Consider the following 19,983-nt stretch of genomic DNA (forward strand, 5'->3'; position numbering starts at 1 on the left):
TTTCCACTCAATCAGCACATGCTGTGGTGTACCGGAAAGTGGCTCAGCAGGAGGGGTATGGCGGAGCAGCAGCATGCAAATGCGAAACAAGGTTGGCAGAGTTAAAAAGTTTTAAGGCAAACAAAGCGTTACATTAAAAACTAAAGCGATATTAAGCGAGTTTCTCTTCACAGCAGCGCAAATGTGTAAAGACAAATCAATGTGGATCCTAGTGATTAAAACAAATAAAATAGCAATGTTCACGCACGCAGTGACACACAGGTACTTGCACGGCTTAGTGAATTATGCCAGAAACAGAGCACTATGAGAACAACCAGTGTCTAATCATCTCCTTGTGTTTGCTCCATACAAGACAGAGACAAATCAGTTGTGGGAAATGAAAGGGTCATGTGTATTCCACAAAGGTGAAACAAGCAATTGTGGATATTGGAAGATATTGAGTTCACTGTTCACCACTCATGTCACTTACATTGTTACCTTTATCATGGGAAACCATTTTATGGTCTCTTGTAATTGCCACTCAGATCCTTTTAATGACTTGGAAACTTCCATGCACACTACATAAGCATCAGTAGTGAAGTAGTGTGGCTCACTGGTTAGAGGCGGCAGACCCGAGAGCAGAGGACGGCCCGGGACCAGGGTTCGATTCCCGGCGCGGCAGGTTTCTGGACCAGGGTCAGCGGACTCTATAATTCTCTCGCCTCGGTGCCCACTCTGATCAGCGATCACACTCGGCAACTCTGGGCATTAGCTTGCCTCATCTTCCTCAATGGCCCCACCAGACCGCCGGGGATGCCTGGTCTCACCCTGGAGATACCCATTAAGGGACCATCTCTCAGGGAAGCCAGGAAGGGTTTCGCAGCGGTCGAAGCGCCTTGGGACCCTACGGGTAAGTAGTGCGCTATATAAATGCCTATACATACATACATACATACATCAGTAGGCTGGGCCAGGTGAGTAGAGCATTAGGGAAGACAAAGGCATACTCCTAGGCCCAAATAAACTGCCAACACTAAGGGCCCGATTCACAGAACTAACTTAAGACAAAATCCTAAACTTACTACCATTTTCGTATTCACAGAAGGCACATACTCATTTTGGTATTCACAGAAGACACTTACTCTTTTCGTTATTCACAGAAGACACTTACTCTTTTCGGTATTCACAGAACTTAGGAGTCCTAACTTTAGGACTCCTAAATGCCTTCTGTGAATACCGAAAGTCCTAAAGTTAGGATTTTTCTCAGTTTAGGAGTAGTAAAGTTAGGACTACGAACTTTAGGACTCCTAAATGACTTTGCTGAATACCGAAAGTCTTAAAATTAGGATTTTTCTCAATTTAGTAGTAGTAAAGTTAGTACTCCTAACTTTAGGACTCCTAAATGCCTCTGTCAATACCGAAAGTATTAAAATTAGGATTTTTCTCAGTTTAGTAGTAGTAAAGTTGAGAAAAATCCAAATGTTAAGACTTTCGGTATTCACAGAAGGCATTTAGGAGTCTGAAAGTTAGCAGTCCTAACTTCTGTGAATACCGAAATGAGTAAGTGCCTTCTGTGAATACCAAAATGAGTAAGTGCCTTCTGTGAATACCAAAATGGTAGTAAGTTTAGGATTATGTCTTAAGTTAGTTCTGTGAATCAGGCCCTAAGTTTTCTGGTCAGAAAGCACCACAGCAGGGCAGGGTCCGCATGGTACTCTGTCAAAGTCCCTCGACAAAGAGTTGAATGACAGAATAACATTAGAAAAAATTTCATCTGAAAGAAATATTGAGTCCTTAATATTGCGTACAAAAAAAATGCTCCATCGAAAGTGGATTGTCAAATATTGACTCCACAGGGGCACATTTTATAAAGAATATTTAGGACACAACATTTATGTTAGTTGATATTTTGGTTACGATATTCTGGTACCAAAGTGTTGAAGTGGTGATCTAGCTTATATTCGCATTCTTTGACATTTGGAGAGCAGCCAACTCAATGTGTCATTAGTCACACTTTAACAGCCCACAAAGTCTAATATGCAGTCAGCTTGGAACAGGGTTACTTTCTTCTGAGAGGACACTGGTAGAGAAGTCCCAAGCACTCAATATGCAAAATATAAGTTTGTGAAATGATTTTGCGCTGGGCTTTGCCAGCAAAGTGATGCAATCCTGACGCAAAATCATAGTCAATCTGGACTTTCATTTGCACAAAGAAATGTTCATGATTAGCTGTGGTCAACCATAACAAAAGGTTTCCCTGTGTTTATAGATATTTTGCTACGATGTTTGAAACAATCGGTGTGAATGCAACCCCCCATGATGATGAGCATTACCATTCTTTAAAATAATACCCACTGAGGGGTCTCTGTTACCAAAGATCATAAGATTTAATTTACTTGGTGCGCAAATGGGTGTGCCTCTTGGATGCAAGCACAATTCCACAAAATGATTTAAATAATGCATCCTGATAGGATCTGTTGTTAAAGGGTTTAGACTAGAATTTGTTGATCAATTTAGGATCACACCTGTTTCTTGGAACACCTGTTGGAAATATTAAAATTGATGTTTGATGGTCCTTTTGGATTCGAGGGTCCTAAAACTGGGGTCAAATGGAAAAATACAGGAGAAGCTCAGAGTTGAGGAAATGGTGGGAGTGGGTGGGTAAGTGGTACACAAAATTTTGAGCTTTCGCCCTCACACCTTTATTGTAATGAACCATGATGTGATGCAACTTCCTGTGATGTAACGGGACAATGGTCACTTTACCTACCAAGACAATGTTGGTGTTTTTATGTCACGACTAATGAGAGAATGGTAATTGATGGGGAACACATTGCACATGATGTTAATGGTGGTATTCTATTGCTGTGCCCCAGCAATGATAAATGTAGACCTTTAGAATTTCAATGTTAATATTTCTTCTGCCTTCTTGCTACAGGTGAAATTTGGAAACTATGCCTTTGTCTGGGATGCAGCAGTTCTGGAGTATGTGGCCCTGAATGATCCTGACTGCTCCTTTTACACTATTGCGAATACCATAGCTGACAGGGGTTATGGGATTGCGTTGCAGCATGGTAGCCCATACAGAGACATCTTCTCACAAAGGTAAGAAGACCAGATTTATATGATGGAAAAGTATTCAAATATGAGACTGGCTTTTCTTTACTATTGATTTTATTTCAATGACTATATTTTCTCCTTAAGTTCAGAAATTAATTTTTTGGAGATTTGAACAATAAAAATATTAGTGAAATGAATGTGTGCTAACGTCTTTTAAATGTGACACTTCACAGATAGGAAGTAAATCCCATTTTGGATATAGTTAATGCAGACCATCACAAAAAAGCTTAATTTAGAGCACAAATAACTTTATTTAGGAGTGCAAACTCGTTTTGGGCTTTCACAAAATTTGAATTTATACATGGTAATAGATATACTAACACATAATATTGACCTTTATAATGTCCTTTTACCTGTGAACAAATATGTTCACATGATCGGGCTATAAGTGCCCTGGGGTGCATGCCTGCCTAACTAAGTGAAACTAATATCGGAGACTGGTAAATACTTGGGGCCCATTCCGGTCCATTATTTTATTGCCCACTCTGCCACCATAGATATGCAAGTTAGACTTCATCCTGCCCCTTTGGCAAAGGAATCCCCAGGTCAGGCATCCTCTGTGCAGGACCTTAAGCATCCCTAGAACAATCTAAGTCTATTTGGGCCTCAGCAGTGAGATGCTGCTTGAATCAATCGCCTTGTGAACATGGAACCTATGTCAGCACTTATCCATCACAAAACATAAATGTGATGTGTGCAATATGTGTATTGATCTCAGTGACTAATAATTACTGAGGGTCATATTTCAATCCATATTTTATCTCAGTATGCCACTGCAAACAATGACCAAATCACACATGATCCTTCTCCCATTGGAACAGTGTTGTACAAACCACAACGGTGCTTACCAAATGGCCAGACCACTCATCCTCTAGATGGGAAGACAAGCAATCCTAGACAGGTCTCATCATGTTTCACCTTATCAGCAAGGTGCTGCTTAGGTCCAGTGTCACAGCAAGCACAGGAGATAAGTCTGGGCTTATCTGTCACTCTTAGAGCATCCCACTTAGAAAAGCATAAAAATGATAACTGGAAACTTGAATTAATCTCAGCTATTTGTAAATGCATTCCTGTCCATCATGTTTTTTGCCTGATATGTTACTCCAGACAGAGAACAGCAATAGGCAAATCTGTATTGCTCTTGCTCCAATAGGAACAATACAGCTTGACGCAGTAGACCAGTGCCCTTTTGGATCAGAGGAAAAAATAAATCCTATTTGGGTCTCTTGAATGAAGTGCAGCTTGGGTCCAATTCAACAGTGAGCACAGGACCAATAACTTGGCATATCAGTCACAGTTAAAGTCTCTTGCTTACAAAACAAAAAAGCATGTATGGATTGCTTGGAGCCAGCCAGTGATAATTACTAGAGGCCACAATTCAGTCCACTGCCTTTTGCCGACTTTGTCACAGCAGATGAAGACCAGCCACATCCCAATAGACTTGGTCCTGCTCCATTAGGAGCAGTACAGCCCAAACTATCACAGTCTAACTATAACTAATGGGCCATGTTTACTTATACAAACAAGGCCAAACCAGTTTCAGCCTAGTTTGATGTCATCAGTTAGGTACAGCTGCCTTTTAATCGCACAGTAACACATGTCTGGACATACCTGTTGCCCTTAGTGCATCTCAGTTAGAAATATAACAAATGGGGGTGGAATGGTGGAATTAATATCTGTCATTGATACTTACATGGAGATGTATTCCAGTCCATCATTTATTGCCCACTATGCCAATCAAGAGAGACTAGCCATATACATCTCAGCATTGATCCTCATCCAATAGGAGCAGTCCAGCCCAAACTGCCAGGTAAGATCTCCTATAAGTAGGAACACAAGAACACCCAGACATGTGTCAGCCTATTTGAGCCTCATCAATTAGGCGTAGCTTGAATTCAGTGGCACAATGAATACCCACAGCATTGATAGATTTGTGGACATATGTTGCTTCCTACACTCTCTCATTTTTTCCCTACAAACATTTTTCACCTTTCTTAATATTAGTGTTCAATCTTAAGGGTGATTTTAAGATCTTGGTCATTATTGCATGCAACATTCATGTGATTAAAAAGCATTGCTGCAATTACACATATTATCAATAGCAATGAATGACCCAATTATCTGCTATGACTCTCACCTTGCAAGGCCCAGTACAGGCATTGATTACATACTTGTATTAAAACTTCTTTCCTCGTTAATCCCAATTTGAAGAGTGTAGAATCTCTATTTCTAAAAGAAAGATTATTCTATTATAATCGGTATGATGAGTTATTGGCATAGCAATATCACTGATTAAGGTAAACAGTGGAGGAGAACCAATATTGTAGTAGATTTTAAAATTCCCACGGTCTACAGTTCTTGTTGTTATTTGTGAGATATCTCTTTCCACTCGATCTTAGGCAGAAACATAATTTATTTTGTGTAACAAGCTTAGAAGTAAAACCCCTCTTTACTTGTATCCTCCTTCAACTTAGAAGAGGGTTCTGAATTATTTCAAGAATCGTCTCTTAGTTCAACTCTAAAAATAATGTCAGAGTAGGTTGAAACTTTTCATTCAAGTCACCTAAAATCATATCATTGTAGTTATCTTCCATATGAACCATATATTTTATCAATTAAAAAAAGTAAATTAGTAAGGAATCAAAGATCCTGCTTATTGGTATACTGAGAGTAAATAAAAAACAGGGCAGATACTGTAGAAGGTATCTGCAAAACCCATAGGAAAAAAGAATCTGGCACTCATTGCAAGTTGAGCAGACTAGGGTGAGGTATTTTCCACTTGTAATAAATATCCTCACCCCATGTTCAGATATCTTTCACATGTTGAAATAGCTTCTATTCTGAGTTTTCAATTGGAAAATGAAACATAACATGTAGAATGAGTATTTAACACACCAAATTCGATAGTTTTGCTCTTTAGGTTATTTTTTCCCTTGATAAATTTAATTAGGTTTGACCTGCTGGAATCGATCTGGGAAAAACTACGAGAGTGTAATAATATCACACCACACATAATTCTGATCCCTGTGAAAACTTATTTTTGCATAGGAACTCAGTATTTAGCTTCATCTCGTATTGAGGCCCTCTGTGAGTTGTGATGCCTTTTGGGCACCTCCATTTGGACAATGCTATCTCACCTCCAAAACCCACAATTCTGGGAAAAGGAGTATTATACTCCCACTCTATAAACATGGTTCAAATGTATTACCATAAATTATAGGCAAATTGTCCTTTTGGATGCAAGTTGGAAGTTATTTTGTAAGTCATTCTTAGATCGTCTGCATGCTCTCAAGGTGCATTGCTCATCACATAACAATCAGGATTTCGAGCGAACCATTCAGTCTGTGATAACATAGCCACATTATTTGTAAACATTGATAACTATGACTGTTTTAAGAATCAACCCACTTATGCTGCTTTTATCGATTTTAGTACAGCATTGGTTCATAAGTCATGGGTGAAAATGGATGCCATTGGAATTCTGAAACTGATGATATCACTCCATAGAGACACATGGACTTGAATACTCATGGCGGCACTCAAGGACTTCACACCATGCATTAATACACACAATAGACCTAAGCAACTGTGCCTTTTGGCGCCCTTGCTGTTATCTCTATACCCTTATAAGTTCCCTCTGATTTTTCAAGATGTTAGAAAAGTCTCACCTCTTTTTGAGAAGCATCCCCAACACACACTTATATTCACGGATGATAATATCATCTTAAATATGACTAATTGGCTTCAGAGTGGATTTAACGCACTACACAGATTTGAGAGAGAGATGTCAATGGATTGTTCGAATGTTACATTTACAGATATGCAGAATGGGAATTTATTACTGAGAATGAATGCAGTTAAAGCGAATATTTTGTCCTCTATGTTGTTGGGGGAAATTCAAGATTGAAATCGTGCTCTTTTCCTCTGCTAAATCGAGTCAATGTTGTTTGTGTGTTGTTAGATAGATGTTTGTATAGAAAAATTTAAAAAACTTAAGATTGTCTAAGGATGCTGTCAATCACAACAAGAACCCATCTAATGTTCCTGACAGCCATCACACTTTTACATATTTTATTAACCGTTTTTACGCCTGGATTCGTTTGTTGTATAGTTGTCCTTTTTATTTGAATTTCTATTTTTATTGGAGTTATTGGAGTTTGTATATGTAGCTCCCTATTGGGATCACGAACAAATACATTGATTGTGGGAATTTGTAATTATTTGACAGACACATTACTAACATGCATATGGTCAGGGATTTTTTTGCATTAAGTACAGGAGTAAGTCTCTATTTGGGTACGGCAGGATGGTAAAGAAACAGCTCCAAAACGTTAAGAGGTATTGGAAAAGGCGTTTCTCCCATGGAAGATATTGTCACAGTGGAGGGAAAATAAGGCTATAACATTTTTGAATATGTATCTTCTTATGCATGTAGTTACTCATGTGAAACTCCTGGAAAGCTGTGACATGTACAGCTTTCCACAACAATCCTGGAATTCCCGAAACTCAGTAATGCACTCATCATTAAGTATATCCTAAAACAACCATATCTACAGCCGTAAAAAAACACTAAAACACAGTAGCAAAATGCAAGTCATCACACAATTTACATTCCAGCTCTAAATGTATTCTCAAACACCTTTAACGAAACATAAGGTCGCATACCATATCGAAGTGGAGACAGCATCATTAAAGCAATGAATGCAGGTGAACAACTCCAAATCCTTTGCTACTTTCCTACGGATTATATATTCCTTCTAGGCAACCACTAATAAGTGTTATTCAAAGTTCGAAGTATCATGGTTTGCCTGGATACATTATCACACTGATACACAGTCACATGTACTTCAGGGTAATGCCCTACATTCCAAAGTAACTCACTGATTTTGGGAACAAAACTACCCCAGATAATTTTCCATATCTGTTTTAGTAGCTAGGGGCAAATAAGTGTTAGCCATAGTTTTTAAAAGCTCATGGGGGAGGATATGTACAATGAAGTGGTGGAGCGTGTCGTTCACCTCCTTGGCCTAATGACACGCTCTGCCATTTCGGAAACACAAGGCTGCACCATATTTACAAGAATGTGGTGCCGCCTTGCATTTCCCCCTGCAATGGCGCTAAATTTAACAACTTAGCGCCAACGCAGGCACTCTTGCACCAGAGTGCAAGGGTGTCTGTGTGCAGGGGAGGATTGGTTATGTGTAGAAAGGTGTCCCTTCCTGCACATAAACAATCCTAAAATGCCATTTTGTAACTTTCATTTGTGCTGCTTCGTGCAGCACACAAGAAAGTTACAAAATGGAATTTTTTAAAAAGGTTTGTTCTTGTACAAGAAGGGACACCTTTCTGTACATAAACAAACCATGGCATTTTGCTTTTTCCAAGTGTGCTGCACAAGGCAGCACACATGGAAAAAACAAAAGCTAGGAGAAATAATTAATTTCTCCTTGTTTCGCCAACTTAAGACCAGGATTTTCCTGGTCTTAATTGTGGTGCTCCCTCCTATGTAGGCCATCCTTGGACATAGGGGGCACCGTAAAATACAATGGGTGTTGTGGTGGGATGCCCACCACAACACCCACTGCATGCCCCTTTCACGTTAAGTTAGAGTAAAAGGGTGCCTTATGTACAAGGCAGTGTTAAGCCATGTTAAGTGGCTTACGCTGCCTTGTACATAAGGCAAGGCCCCTATCGCCACAGGAACGTCACAAAAAGTGATGTTCCCGTGGCGTTAGGGGCTTGTACATATGCCCCCAGATGTTTCATTCTCTACTATTTCATACTGTTCATATAGTCGAAAATGTGCGTTTTGGCCCAAACATTAGGTGCATCCGGAGACATAAAAGTCTTAAATAGCCTGTTTTCTGAAAAGAGCTAGTTGGGTGGTCACACAGTGTGATGCACTGTATTTCCAGTCTGTGGTCTGATGAAAAAGATCTAGTCTTAGTGGCACTGGGAGTCTTTGAAACTGAAGGCCGTGACGTCCAGAGTGGTGGTTTGTCTAATGTGAATGGCTGCCCCAAGTCTTGAGGAATAATAGAAATGGTGACTGAATGTTGGACCCCTAAAATTATTTTTAAATGTTTGTTCTCTATCACTAGCATTGCATCAGCTTTCATGTACCCCCAAATTCGAACATAATAACTGATGGTTGGGATTGCTTTCAAACTATAAATCATCAGCATAAATCGTACTTCTCCCCTCCCTCTTCCTTTTCCCAAAATAAAAGGTAGACTCATTAACTTTTGCAAATTTAAACAGAACCATTTATAAGGGTCTTCCAAGCAAATCTACAATCAGGCACAAGACTTGGATATGTGAATTCAGACACTTTTTACAATTTGTGAGTGTCAATCAATAATTCCCTTCTTTTTTAAATCAAACAACTCAATGGTCATAACTTTAAATTTATGTTGGTTTGTTTGAGATCTTCATGGTTAATAATATTAATGTAACACAACTTTAACCCAAGGCTACTGCTTATTAATATGGACCCCCATCCAGAGCTAGACTTTTATTCTCAAGCTGCTGTCCAATGCCTTAAGAACTTCAAAGTAAAGGAAATTGTGAATCAAAGGAAAAGTAAATATATATAAAGTATACTCTGAATGTGTGTGTATTTCCAGCTCTTACAGGGTTGAGTAGTGATTAAAACAAATTTCTGCTGATACCTTCCAGTGACTAGACTAATGGGCCTTCTTAATTTTGATCTATCACTAACTTGCAGGACAGAGTAAAGTCATTAGATTGAAATGCTACACCTGTTGCGTTGGTGTTCTCGTTTTAGCCTTAGCTAGTCCTTCTTTGTATTCCCTCATGTTTTTGTTTATTAAACTCTTGGGCCTGATTTTTTTAGCCTTCCAAGAAATCCATTTAAGTTTCCAACATTTCCTACATGAGTGCTTATACCGAGTGAGGTGAAAAGTATCTCTTCTAATTAATGAGCTCTGCTTCACCAGACGTTTATTCACTTTTCCATTTATAAAGTCGAAATTAGAAACAATGATGTGGTAACTGGTTTCATAGAACAGGCAATTTTCTATTATTGAGGCTGCCAAAGCAGATACATTATCATTAAACTCAACTGCATTCAACTGGTTACATCTCAGTTGTCTCCTAGTACTAGATAATTTCCACCTACGAGTTAATGGCCTTCTAGAATCCACATTCTGTTGAACGGGAAATTTAGAATCATGTTCAGGAAATTATGGTCACTAATGGCAAGTTCTACTGACCATATTCCTTTCTCCAATTACCTCTAGTATTCCTCTGGGGTTGGCATGGATGTTAGTAAAAGGAACATGGTCTCCTGAAGATGGAGAACAGCTACCTCTATAGGCTTTAAAGTCCCCGGCAATTAGACAAGAAGAGCTTTTCATACTTCTCCCTTATCCCCATAACATTCAGTTAAAAAAAATAATTAATAACCACTACATTTCGGGAAATTTGGCTCCCAGTGTCATTAGAAAAATCAAAAAGGTGCTTTAATTTTGGCATTGATTTACAGAATATATTAACAATTTTGCTTTGTGATCCTAGCTAGATTAGCCATTTACAAAGCCAAACTTTCAAGTGGCAAATATAGAAGCTTGATAGAGCAATATTGCTTCAAGTTTTTATAGTATGTAGAAAAAGATATGAAAAATGTAATTAGGTAGAGGAATCAGCTTTGCATCGTATTTATTTATTTCTTTGTGGACCAAACATTTCTCCTCAACTACTGAAAATTATATATTGAACATATTTCATGGTTTGGACTTACCACTTTCCATGATTTTATGAACTGACCTATGTGTATTACACAGCAGTACACAACATAGGACGTTTAAGTTGCAGTACTCTGAAGCTTCCTGTTTCTGGATTACCTTCTGTTGGTACAACGTGATTAGAATGTCAGTATCATCCTGCAATGATATTGAAAAATCAACAACATATACATATGCATTGAAATAAGTAATGAGCTCCATTGCTACATTCTTCACGTACGCTGTAAGTACCAAAGGAACACTCGTTCTCTATTTAGCACTTGCCACAAATAGTAGAGAGTGAGCTAGTGAGTTGTCTGGAGACACACACGTTTTTAAATAGATTGTGATGAAATTTTGTAGATAATGCAAAAATTGCTTTAACTATTTATTTTTAAAATATTCCAGATATAAGAAATTATGTGATGGTGGAGAATTCCTTATGAAAAAAGTATAGTGAAAAGTGAAATTTTTATTAAACTTGAGAAAAACAGTAACAATATGTTTGTAGTAAATATTAATATAAATGTTTAAAAAACACATGAAGTAAAAAAAATATGTATTATGCATTAATTAAGAAAAGTGATGCATAGAAAAAATTACATGTAATTTAACTATTTGTTAATGAATGAGATATTTCTTTTTAAATGTAATGTTATTAAACTATTTTAAAACTAAATAATTAATATGTTTGATTCTTTATTAATTTTACTAACATTAAATCACATTTATTTATATGAGTAACTACTTTACGTAATGCGATTTAATTTGACATAATTGGCTATTCGGTTTTATTTTAAGCTACTACCTCTATTAATATTTATAGGAGGGTGTTGTAGCACCAACAGTTAGGCATATATGGTGCTGACCAACTCCAGCCTTGAGCTGGGTTGTATCTACCACTCTTATGGGTCCTTTTTTGGATGTAGTAACTTTAGTTTGTGAATAGGAATGGACTTTCTCTTTTGTTGTACATTCCTACCTACACCCCTCCCTAACCATCATTTAACCCCTCCTCGTCCCCAGCTCCAAATATTTTGCAGTATGTATCCCCCATTTTTCAACCACACTCTGTCCCTTGCACATTCATAAATGAGTAGTAAACTTATATGTGTGAGTCTCGTCCTATAGAAAAAATCGTAGAGGTGGAATTGGATATTTAAACTTGTAGGTATGTCAATTGCATTTTGTAGTAAGTAAGTAGTACTACTGCAGCACTTCTTGAGGTACTACACAATGCAGTTTGTGAGTCATGTCCATTATGTATATCATGCTTTTGCATTAAGCAGCATCTGAGACAAGGTAAAATGGCCTCCTAGTTAGATGGAGGATTCTACCTTCTCTGAAGGTTTCTTGTCTAGACTATGAATCTCATCATTCGTTAGTACAACATTGTGCTTCAAAAGGTCAACAAATACACAAATAAGTGGGGATGTGTTCAATTGCAATTATCCTGTATATTTACCTTTAGCATTAACATTTTATGAAACTGTAAGCCCATACCCGTATTCCCAGATACCAATGAATTATGAAGCTCTAGAACTGTTTGCCCTTTGTGAAATCGCTTTGCTACTTTATCCGTGAGAACTATCTCCTGCAAAAATATAACCTGTACCTTTCTTCCTTTAAGTGAGGCAATTAACATATGAATTGTCCCAGAAATAAACTTTAAAGGGCATCCGTATTCCACTAAATATTCCACAACAATAGCAATGTCCCACATTTGAGCAATACATCCAAATTATAATAGTGTAAATTATTGAAATTAAAAAGTTAAAAGACACTGCAGGTGCTATTTATTCAAACATTAGCTAAATGTTTAATGGAATTTTCTGCATAGATACTTGAAATAGGATCTTTATTTTGACTTAATGGAAATACAATGGTTGAAACATCAGATTATGCTGAAGTCACCCTTTTTGCCATTGTTAACATTCACCAAGGCTGAAAGGTTAGGTAAAAGAAGCGTTTGCTTTATAATAAGAGACGTGTTACGTATCGTACCAAATTGGGGTGTATGAGTTGTTTCTGCAAAAATATTGGTGTTCTATCAGTGTATATAGATTGAATATATTGTTGTTTCTGCTTTATGTAAGCACTCATTTTCATTATTTGAGTCTCAGATTTTTGTGGCTTGTTGTTCAAAGCCTTGCCTTTGTTTTGTCAGCAATGAATTATTTTTTTCTAGATAGAAGCTCACAAATTAATTGAGTCACACACTTTAGCTTTAAAGTCAAAAACTACTTACCCTATGGTTACTTTCATGACTTAAGTAAATCTGCAAGTTGTATATTTTCATGAGTACTCTTCCTCCGCACAAATTCCCGCTACTTTTGTGACACATTGAACAGTTGTGCATTTGTGTAATTATTTTCTTTATTTTTTTATCTCCCAGTAAAGGAATCCTGGTGAAGTAATAACCATGTTAATGTTTCCACTTTGGATTCATACGTTGATGTTTTTAGGACGGGTTTTTCTCCACAGCTGCCTTAAAGATTAATTCTTACTAATAAACATATAGATAGGTGTGTTACCCCTTTTTAGGGAAGTATTACATGCGATTGCTGTTTTGGTGAATCATTCCTCCTCCTATGTGGTGCTTTTATTGCAACACATGAATGACTATTTTACATATAACATGCACAATCAGTCACTGGACATGTAATTCTTTATGTTATAAATCCAATGTATTCATAAAGCAATGTATTTTTGTTTCTGCCCGGTTGCTGTCAGCACTTGAGTACAAGCCTGTCCCTCGCATGAACACCAATTGAGTGTTTCCTTGTGACACCAGGATGACTATGTTTGTGTCAGATGCCCAGAAGTTGCTAAAGACGAAGTGCTGGAAATGCCATAATTCAACCTGGTTGCAATTTTCCAATTTATATTCACTGTCCTTCTTTTTAATTGAAAAAAAAATAATATTTGGTCTGACATTTTTCTTGGACAATCAGATCTGAGGTTATGATCAAAAGCAACCGGGAAATGTCATGCCTAAACATTCAGCAATTGTCATTGCCATGATAGGAGTATTTATCATGGGAACTTGTATTTTATTATCATTTGCTGGCAAAATTGGATTATCAGTAAAACATACCTATTGCCTGTACATATCACAGGGGTGTTGGAGAGGGTTTAAAAAGATTAGAACCACCTTCTATTTTTTTAACGTCTTTGTTGCATACATTTACCCCCATGTTTATTGTGGCTGTCTGTCTTTATTTTTAATTAGAGCCACACTTGCATTGATATTGTGCCTGTAGTTCTTCGTTTAAGGGAGTGGTCTGGAAATATCTTTGATGCGTGGCCCTTTTTTATGTCCATGTGTATAATTTAAACAGCTTCAGTACAAAGTTATTATCTTAGAAGTAACTGTGCCAAAACAATACGTTTATCCATAAATACATAAGATTTGAGAAACCATACTTCAAGAAACATTTAAACCAATACATGCCTGCCCAGACATAAGGGATACAAGTGGGACTGGGAGACAGAGCCACATCCTCACTTGGATGCACTGAGACACCAGACTTTTAAGAGGGACAAAGAAGATCTGTAATGAAAGATGGTTAATTGAAGGAAGTAACTTTGCTCAATAAAAATCAGTGCACTAAAAGAGTACACGTCCTAAAATCAATACCCTAGATTTCTACATCAAAAACAGAATTGTAAGCGAGGATGGTAGCTTGACAAAACACAAGCTTATGGACATTTCTGGTATATAGAGATCCACCTTTAAAAACATCTTTAAAAAATATTTTCCTAAATTAACCTATTTCCGTGACACAAGTTGTAAAATTGCTCAGCGCTTCAGATGGATTTATTTTTACTGGTTTCTCCAAAAATGGTTATAATTGGGCGGTCTTTGGGAACCCATACTTTTACCAGTAACAATAGAGGCCTGACTGCAGCTGGGAGAGCCACAGTCTTTACCATACCATGTTTAGGACATCACCCTTTTCACACCTGAGACAGTATCATATATAGCAAACTCTCAGTCTCTGCCATTAGTTCGGGCTGGCAGGTGTCTTAAGTATCTATACATTTCACTAAGAACATTTACACACTGACGTACACACGAGCAGACACCATCCCATACCGCACTGATAAAAACCCATCTTTCATATCTAGGTGTCTTAAGTAGTTGAAGAGGTAAAGCAGTGCTATTTCACAACCGTAGTCCATGGTAAATAGTTTTTTGCGAAAAAAACTTTCTAGACATGTGCTGCTTTTGGCACTGGTGGGCACATGTAAATGTAAATGTAAATGTAAATATGCACTTCTATAGCGCGACTGTCGCTCCAAGGAGCATCCTGAACATGAATAAGTGAACTACAAAACATAACAAAATACCTTTCATAAAGCAACATAACACAATTAAACATAACAGGGCAAATCATAGCAAGAATCGCAGTACAACCACAAAAAAATCATATTGCAATAATGCAGCACAAAAATCCAGCAGCACAAAGAACATCAGAACACTTCCCTCCACAACGAAATACTACACAACAAAAATGCATAAATGTTTTTGTCAAACCATACCACCTTCAGAATCCTGTTTTTATAATACAGGGAAAAAAGATGCTTGGAACAAACACTGCCTGAACTTACCACCAAGGACATAAATATCTCCAGCTGAACATCTTTTGGGATTCTAACCCTGTTCTTCAAAGCTGCCATGCCAGAGGTCGTCGTTTGTCCCAGCAGTTCCTTGCCAGGACATCAAGAGGTGTAAAGGGCCACCGAACATGAAAGACACTAAAGACGCTCTTTTCTTTAGAAGGAGTAAAACTTCTGCAAAGGTACTTTGAAAGAATGTTCTATCACTTTCAGCCACACATTCTCTACAGATTTTCTGGTTAGGAGTGACATGTAACAAACTTCCCCTTTCAGACCTGTGAAAAGGGACAATTCAGCATTTTGATAAGCTGTTTGGAAGCATTGTCTAAAATCAACCAGCAACTGTAAGACAATTGTAGGTCACCATTTAATTGTACTTTGCTAGTGAAACGCTAAATCTTGGAATATTTTTGGGAAGTAAAAATAACACCTCCACTCATACATAAGTAGCAAAGTGTTTTTGAAAAGCACAAAACGTGAAGCAGGTTGTATATGCTTGTCATATTTCCATAATTTAATTTTTATAAACTAAAAGGACAAAAATTGACATTTTCCATTATGTCCCACAGGCAAGGTAAGTCTCTGCACAAGGTGCGCGCAGGCCTGTCCTCCATTAATGATGAAGAAGCAGCACAAATATTCTGAGATAGCAAAAACTTGTCTATCAAACCTGGTTTTTGGGAAATTGCAATTTTACTTCTCCCAAACCAAAAGTGGTATTAAAGCCACACATTGTAACGGGAAAACAGGCAAAAGGAGTGTCTGGTAATAGATACCTTAATCCCGGTTAATAAATTGGCGCTTTGCTTACAACTTCAATAAGAATGTCACATGTGAGGTTTCATTTGGTTAAATTAATCCCGTTGAACTGGTAATGTGTTAGCCATGCTGAATCTCATTAATCCCAGAAGTTATCAGGTTACAAGATTGGATTAGTCAGTGCAGTTCAGGTTTCTTCTTTACATCCTGGCCCTGCCATGTGTCAAACATCTCGAGGCAGAAGTGACTAGCCTTCCCACCTCTAAATATTTGGGAATTCATTGGACATGTTTAGGGTTTGGCTAGATGCAGTTTAAGCAGTGTGGCAAGACCCTAATGCTATTGTTACACTCAAAACACTGCAACACACAGTTTACCACATAATATACAACATCAAGCATAGAGCAATGTCTGTGTGGGGAGTTCCTCTTCAGCTATTGGCTGTTCCACAGTGTTTGGCTGGCATATACATTTTGTTGCATTGGAAACTTGAAGCAGAGATGAGGAAAATGAAGTAGTTCCTTTTTGTGTATTTCTGTTTTATCATAGCATGATGTATGGAGCAGCTGGCAGTACACTCAAGAGAGGCGCTGAATGAGTGGGGACTGCAGGTGGGACACTGCACTCATGTTGTCTCAATGTATGCAGATGACACATTGATGTATCTAAAACAGCCGAGCCTCGAGGTCCTAATATTGGCGGAGGCAATGGAGAGGTTCAGAGTAGCCTCAGGACTACGCATCAGCAAAAATAAGACAGCGCTGTTTCCGCTTGGGACTACTTGACATGGGCAGAATAGCACCTACCAGACAAAGACATTGAAGCATACATATAGCACATAGGCCGGCTGAGCAGTACTTCACACCACAAAGGCTACATGTCCCTGACACACCAGAGAGCTGCCTTCGATCTAATGCCCCACCAGCCACCTCGAGGCACATGACCTGGGAATGCAAAGCTCTACAAGACTTTTGACGATGTATGGTGGACACACTCACTGAGTTGACGAGACTACGCTTGGGGTTAACAGTCAAACAAGGCCTATTTGGCCTCATACCCTTGCCAAAACAAGACTCTAAAGTGTCAAATAGATTTGCACTAGTGAACTACTGGCAAAACAACACATTGCCATTCACTGGCTTGCTCGTGCAACCCATCTGTAAAGAGATGGAGCTCAGACCTAAGGGAGTGGGCCATTGCAGAAGAAAGGGGACTGCGATAAGGTGTGCAGAGATGAGAACACAGAAAAGGACTTGGGCCTTTGGGTGGAAATGCAGGAAGGACTGGGAGGGATACCACACAGGGTAGCCTGGGAAGTTCCCCACAGTCAGTAGATCCCCGCACAGGGTGCAGGGACAAGGGAAGGAGGTCCAGGAGATTGTGCTATATATCACCATGTCCGCTCCCCCACACCCTCCTCAGCGGGACACTAGGGAAGTGGAGATAGGACTGAGAGAATATCCCCCTAGGACAGTGTTATGGTGCTGTGATACTTGTAAACTAATACAAATGTCATCCTTCCTGTACCTTGTGCCAACAGTTTTCTGAATACTTCAACATGAGATTCCTGAGCTGGGCAGTGTTTCTGTTATATGTTGTTATAACAAAATTAAAAGAAAAGTTAAAAAACAAAATCATAGCTCAGAGCGTCAATCTTCCCTTAATCCCTCTTCCTCTGCTTGCTGCTTTTGACAAACAGCAGACAGAGGTAGATAGAAGTAGCACCTGAGGTGCTCCTCACAACTTTGTGACATTCTGCCATAATGAGTTTCAAGCCCTATCCTGGCATTACCAGACCAGCAAAGACGGTGTAAAGCATTGGTGCTGGTGCAATCAGTGTATCAAGTACTGGTGTGACTATATGATGCTACAATGCATGCAATTACAATGCATGCTTTTACAACACAGTTTTTACAACGCATGCCATTAGAACACATTCTTTTTAAACTACCATTACAACGCATTCCATTACAATGCATACCATTACAACGCATGCCATTACAACACATAATACTTTTAGGGCAACAGTAGGGTAAGTGTTGGACAGTGTAGGGTAAAAATGACTATTGCCACTCCAGTGAGTGCAACAGTAGGGTACGTGTTGGCTAGTGTAGGGGTAAAAATGACTAAGTATTGGATAGTGTAGGGGTAAACATTATTATTCCCACTCCAGTGAGTGCAACAGTAGGGAAAGTGTTGGATAGTGTAGGGGTAAAAACTAATATTCCCATGTACCCCAATACCCATACCCACCCTAATACAAAATAAATCTCCATTACTTACCTTATAATGCGTTGTTATGGTATGCATAGTAATGGCATGCGTTGTAGTGACATGCGTTGTAATGGCATGCGATGTAAAGGCAGTTGTTTTGTAACAGTTGCATTGTAAAGTTAGGACGTTGTAATGACTGCATTCTAATGGAAGTTTCCCACTGGTGCACCAGTATCACTCCCCACGCCATTCTCTGCAAAACATACTTGTGGTATAGGAGAGTCAAGACATTATTGTATACTGGCACCACTGGAAACATAGTCAAAGCCAAATGCGCTGGTTGCTAAAATGATAATACAAGACAGATCTTTTTGCTTTGCTAATTTGGGGTGCATTCAGGTGTGTTCACAAGATAGGTATGCTCTGGCACCCTGTTTGAGCGAATCTACTATGTTCCAACTTCATGAGCAGTTGATGCACTGCTTAGCACTCACCCTCCCAGCAGCTCTCTTGTCCCCAGCTCTAATTGTATGCCTGTGGAACTCTAAAGTCAACCGTGATTGGGTTTTAGTGGTGAATAAGGCTCTAGATAGCTGATAGCTGCCAAAAGAAAGAAAGGATTCACTTTCGTACATGTACCTCTTCTTTTTTTTTTTTAAATAATAGATCCTGGTGTTATATATCTATCATATATATATATATATACATATATACATATATATATAATATATATATATATATATATACCCACACACATATTTATATACATTTTCTAGCTTCTTATCAGCATATTTTCCTTTTTTCATGAAATAGAAGAATCTGCCCCGAGTATTTTTCCACGCCTATGAACAGAAAAGGCACACTTGCTCTTTGTTGACTTAAAGCCACAACCTAGGAACGCTTGCTATTCCATCGCCTTCGGTGTTCTGAATCCTATAGACACATTCGAAGGGACTATTTAAGTTGCATTAAGATCTGATGTCTATCACTCAAATAACATGTTTACATTGTAAAACTACGCTGCCCCTTCCCTGTCATAAGTGAGGACGTTTTCAAATTTGGAAGCTTCCAGGTTCACAAACACACATTGTCAGTATACATTTTCTGTGATGCTGAGAAGGACAAACGTCCCTGTAATCCATTCTACTGTTTATTGGTGTTAAGTTCACATTAGGGTCAATATTAATCATAGAAAATAGCCTTGAACATTCATAAGCATATGATATACACATATGGACACATGTGTGCAGCAAGTGCAGTGACCCATCAACTCGATCTTATAGCTCAATGGCAGTGTGAGCTGTGAGACGAAACTGCACACAGATCACAACACTTACATTTCCCCAAGTCTTTTTTCAACCCCAAAGGCCTGAATGAATGCCTCTATACATATGGGGAGGTTTCAGAATTGTATTTGTATTTGGAAAATATACTCCTCCTTCTAAGTGGCATGCCTCTTCCAGCAGCCCTCTACCACCCCTACACCCTTCATCCCTCCAAGACACCCAACACAGGAACCACTCAAGGACGACCTCCTCCGTGT

The 19,983-nt window shown here is 38.5% G+C and overlaps 1 protein-coding gene across 1 annotated transcript in view; it reads left to right on the forward strand.

The window, feature by feature from the left end:
- Positions 1-19,983, forward strand: part of GRID2 (glutamate ionotropic receptor delta type subunit 2) — a 2,654,005-nt gene that overhangs the window by 2,391,366 nt on the left and 242,656 nt on the right. Inside the window, exon 14 of the mRNA XM_086961940.1 lies at positions 2,918-3,084. Coding sequence (XP_086818066.1) covers positions 2,918-3,084 — 167 coding nt within the window. The remainder of the gene's footprint in view (positions 1-2,917; positions 3,085-19,983) is intronic.

The sequence above is a fragment of the Lissotriton vulgaris genome, chromosome 3_1 (assembly GCF_964263255.1).
Source record: "Lissotriton vulgaris chromosome 3_1, aLisVul1.2, whole genome shotgun sequence".
NCBI classification, from domain to species: Eukaryota; Metazoa; Chordata; class Amphibia; order Caudata; family Salamandridae; genus Lissotriton; species Lissotriton vulgaris.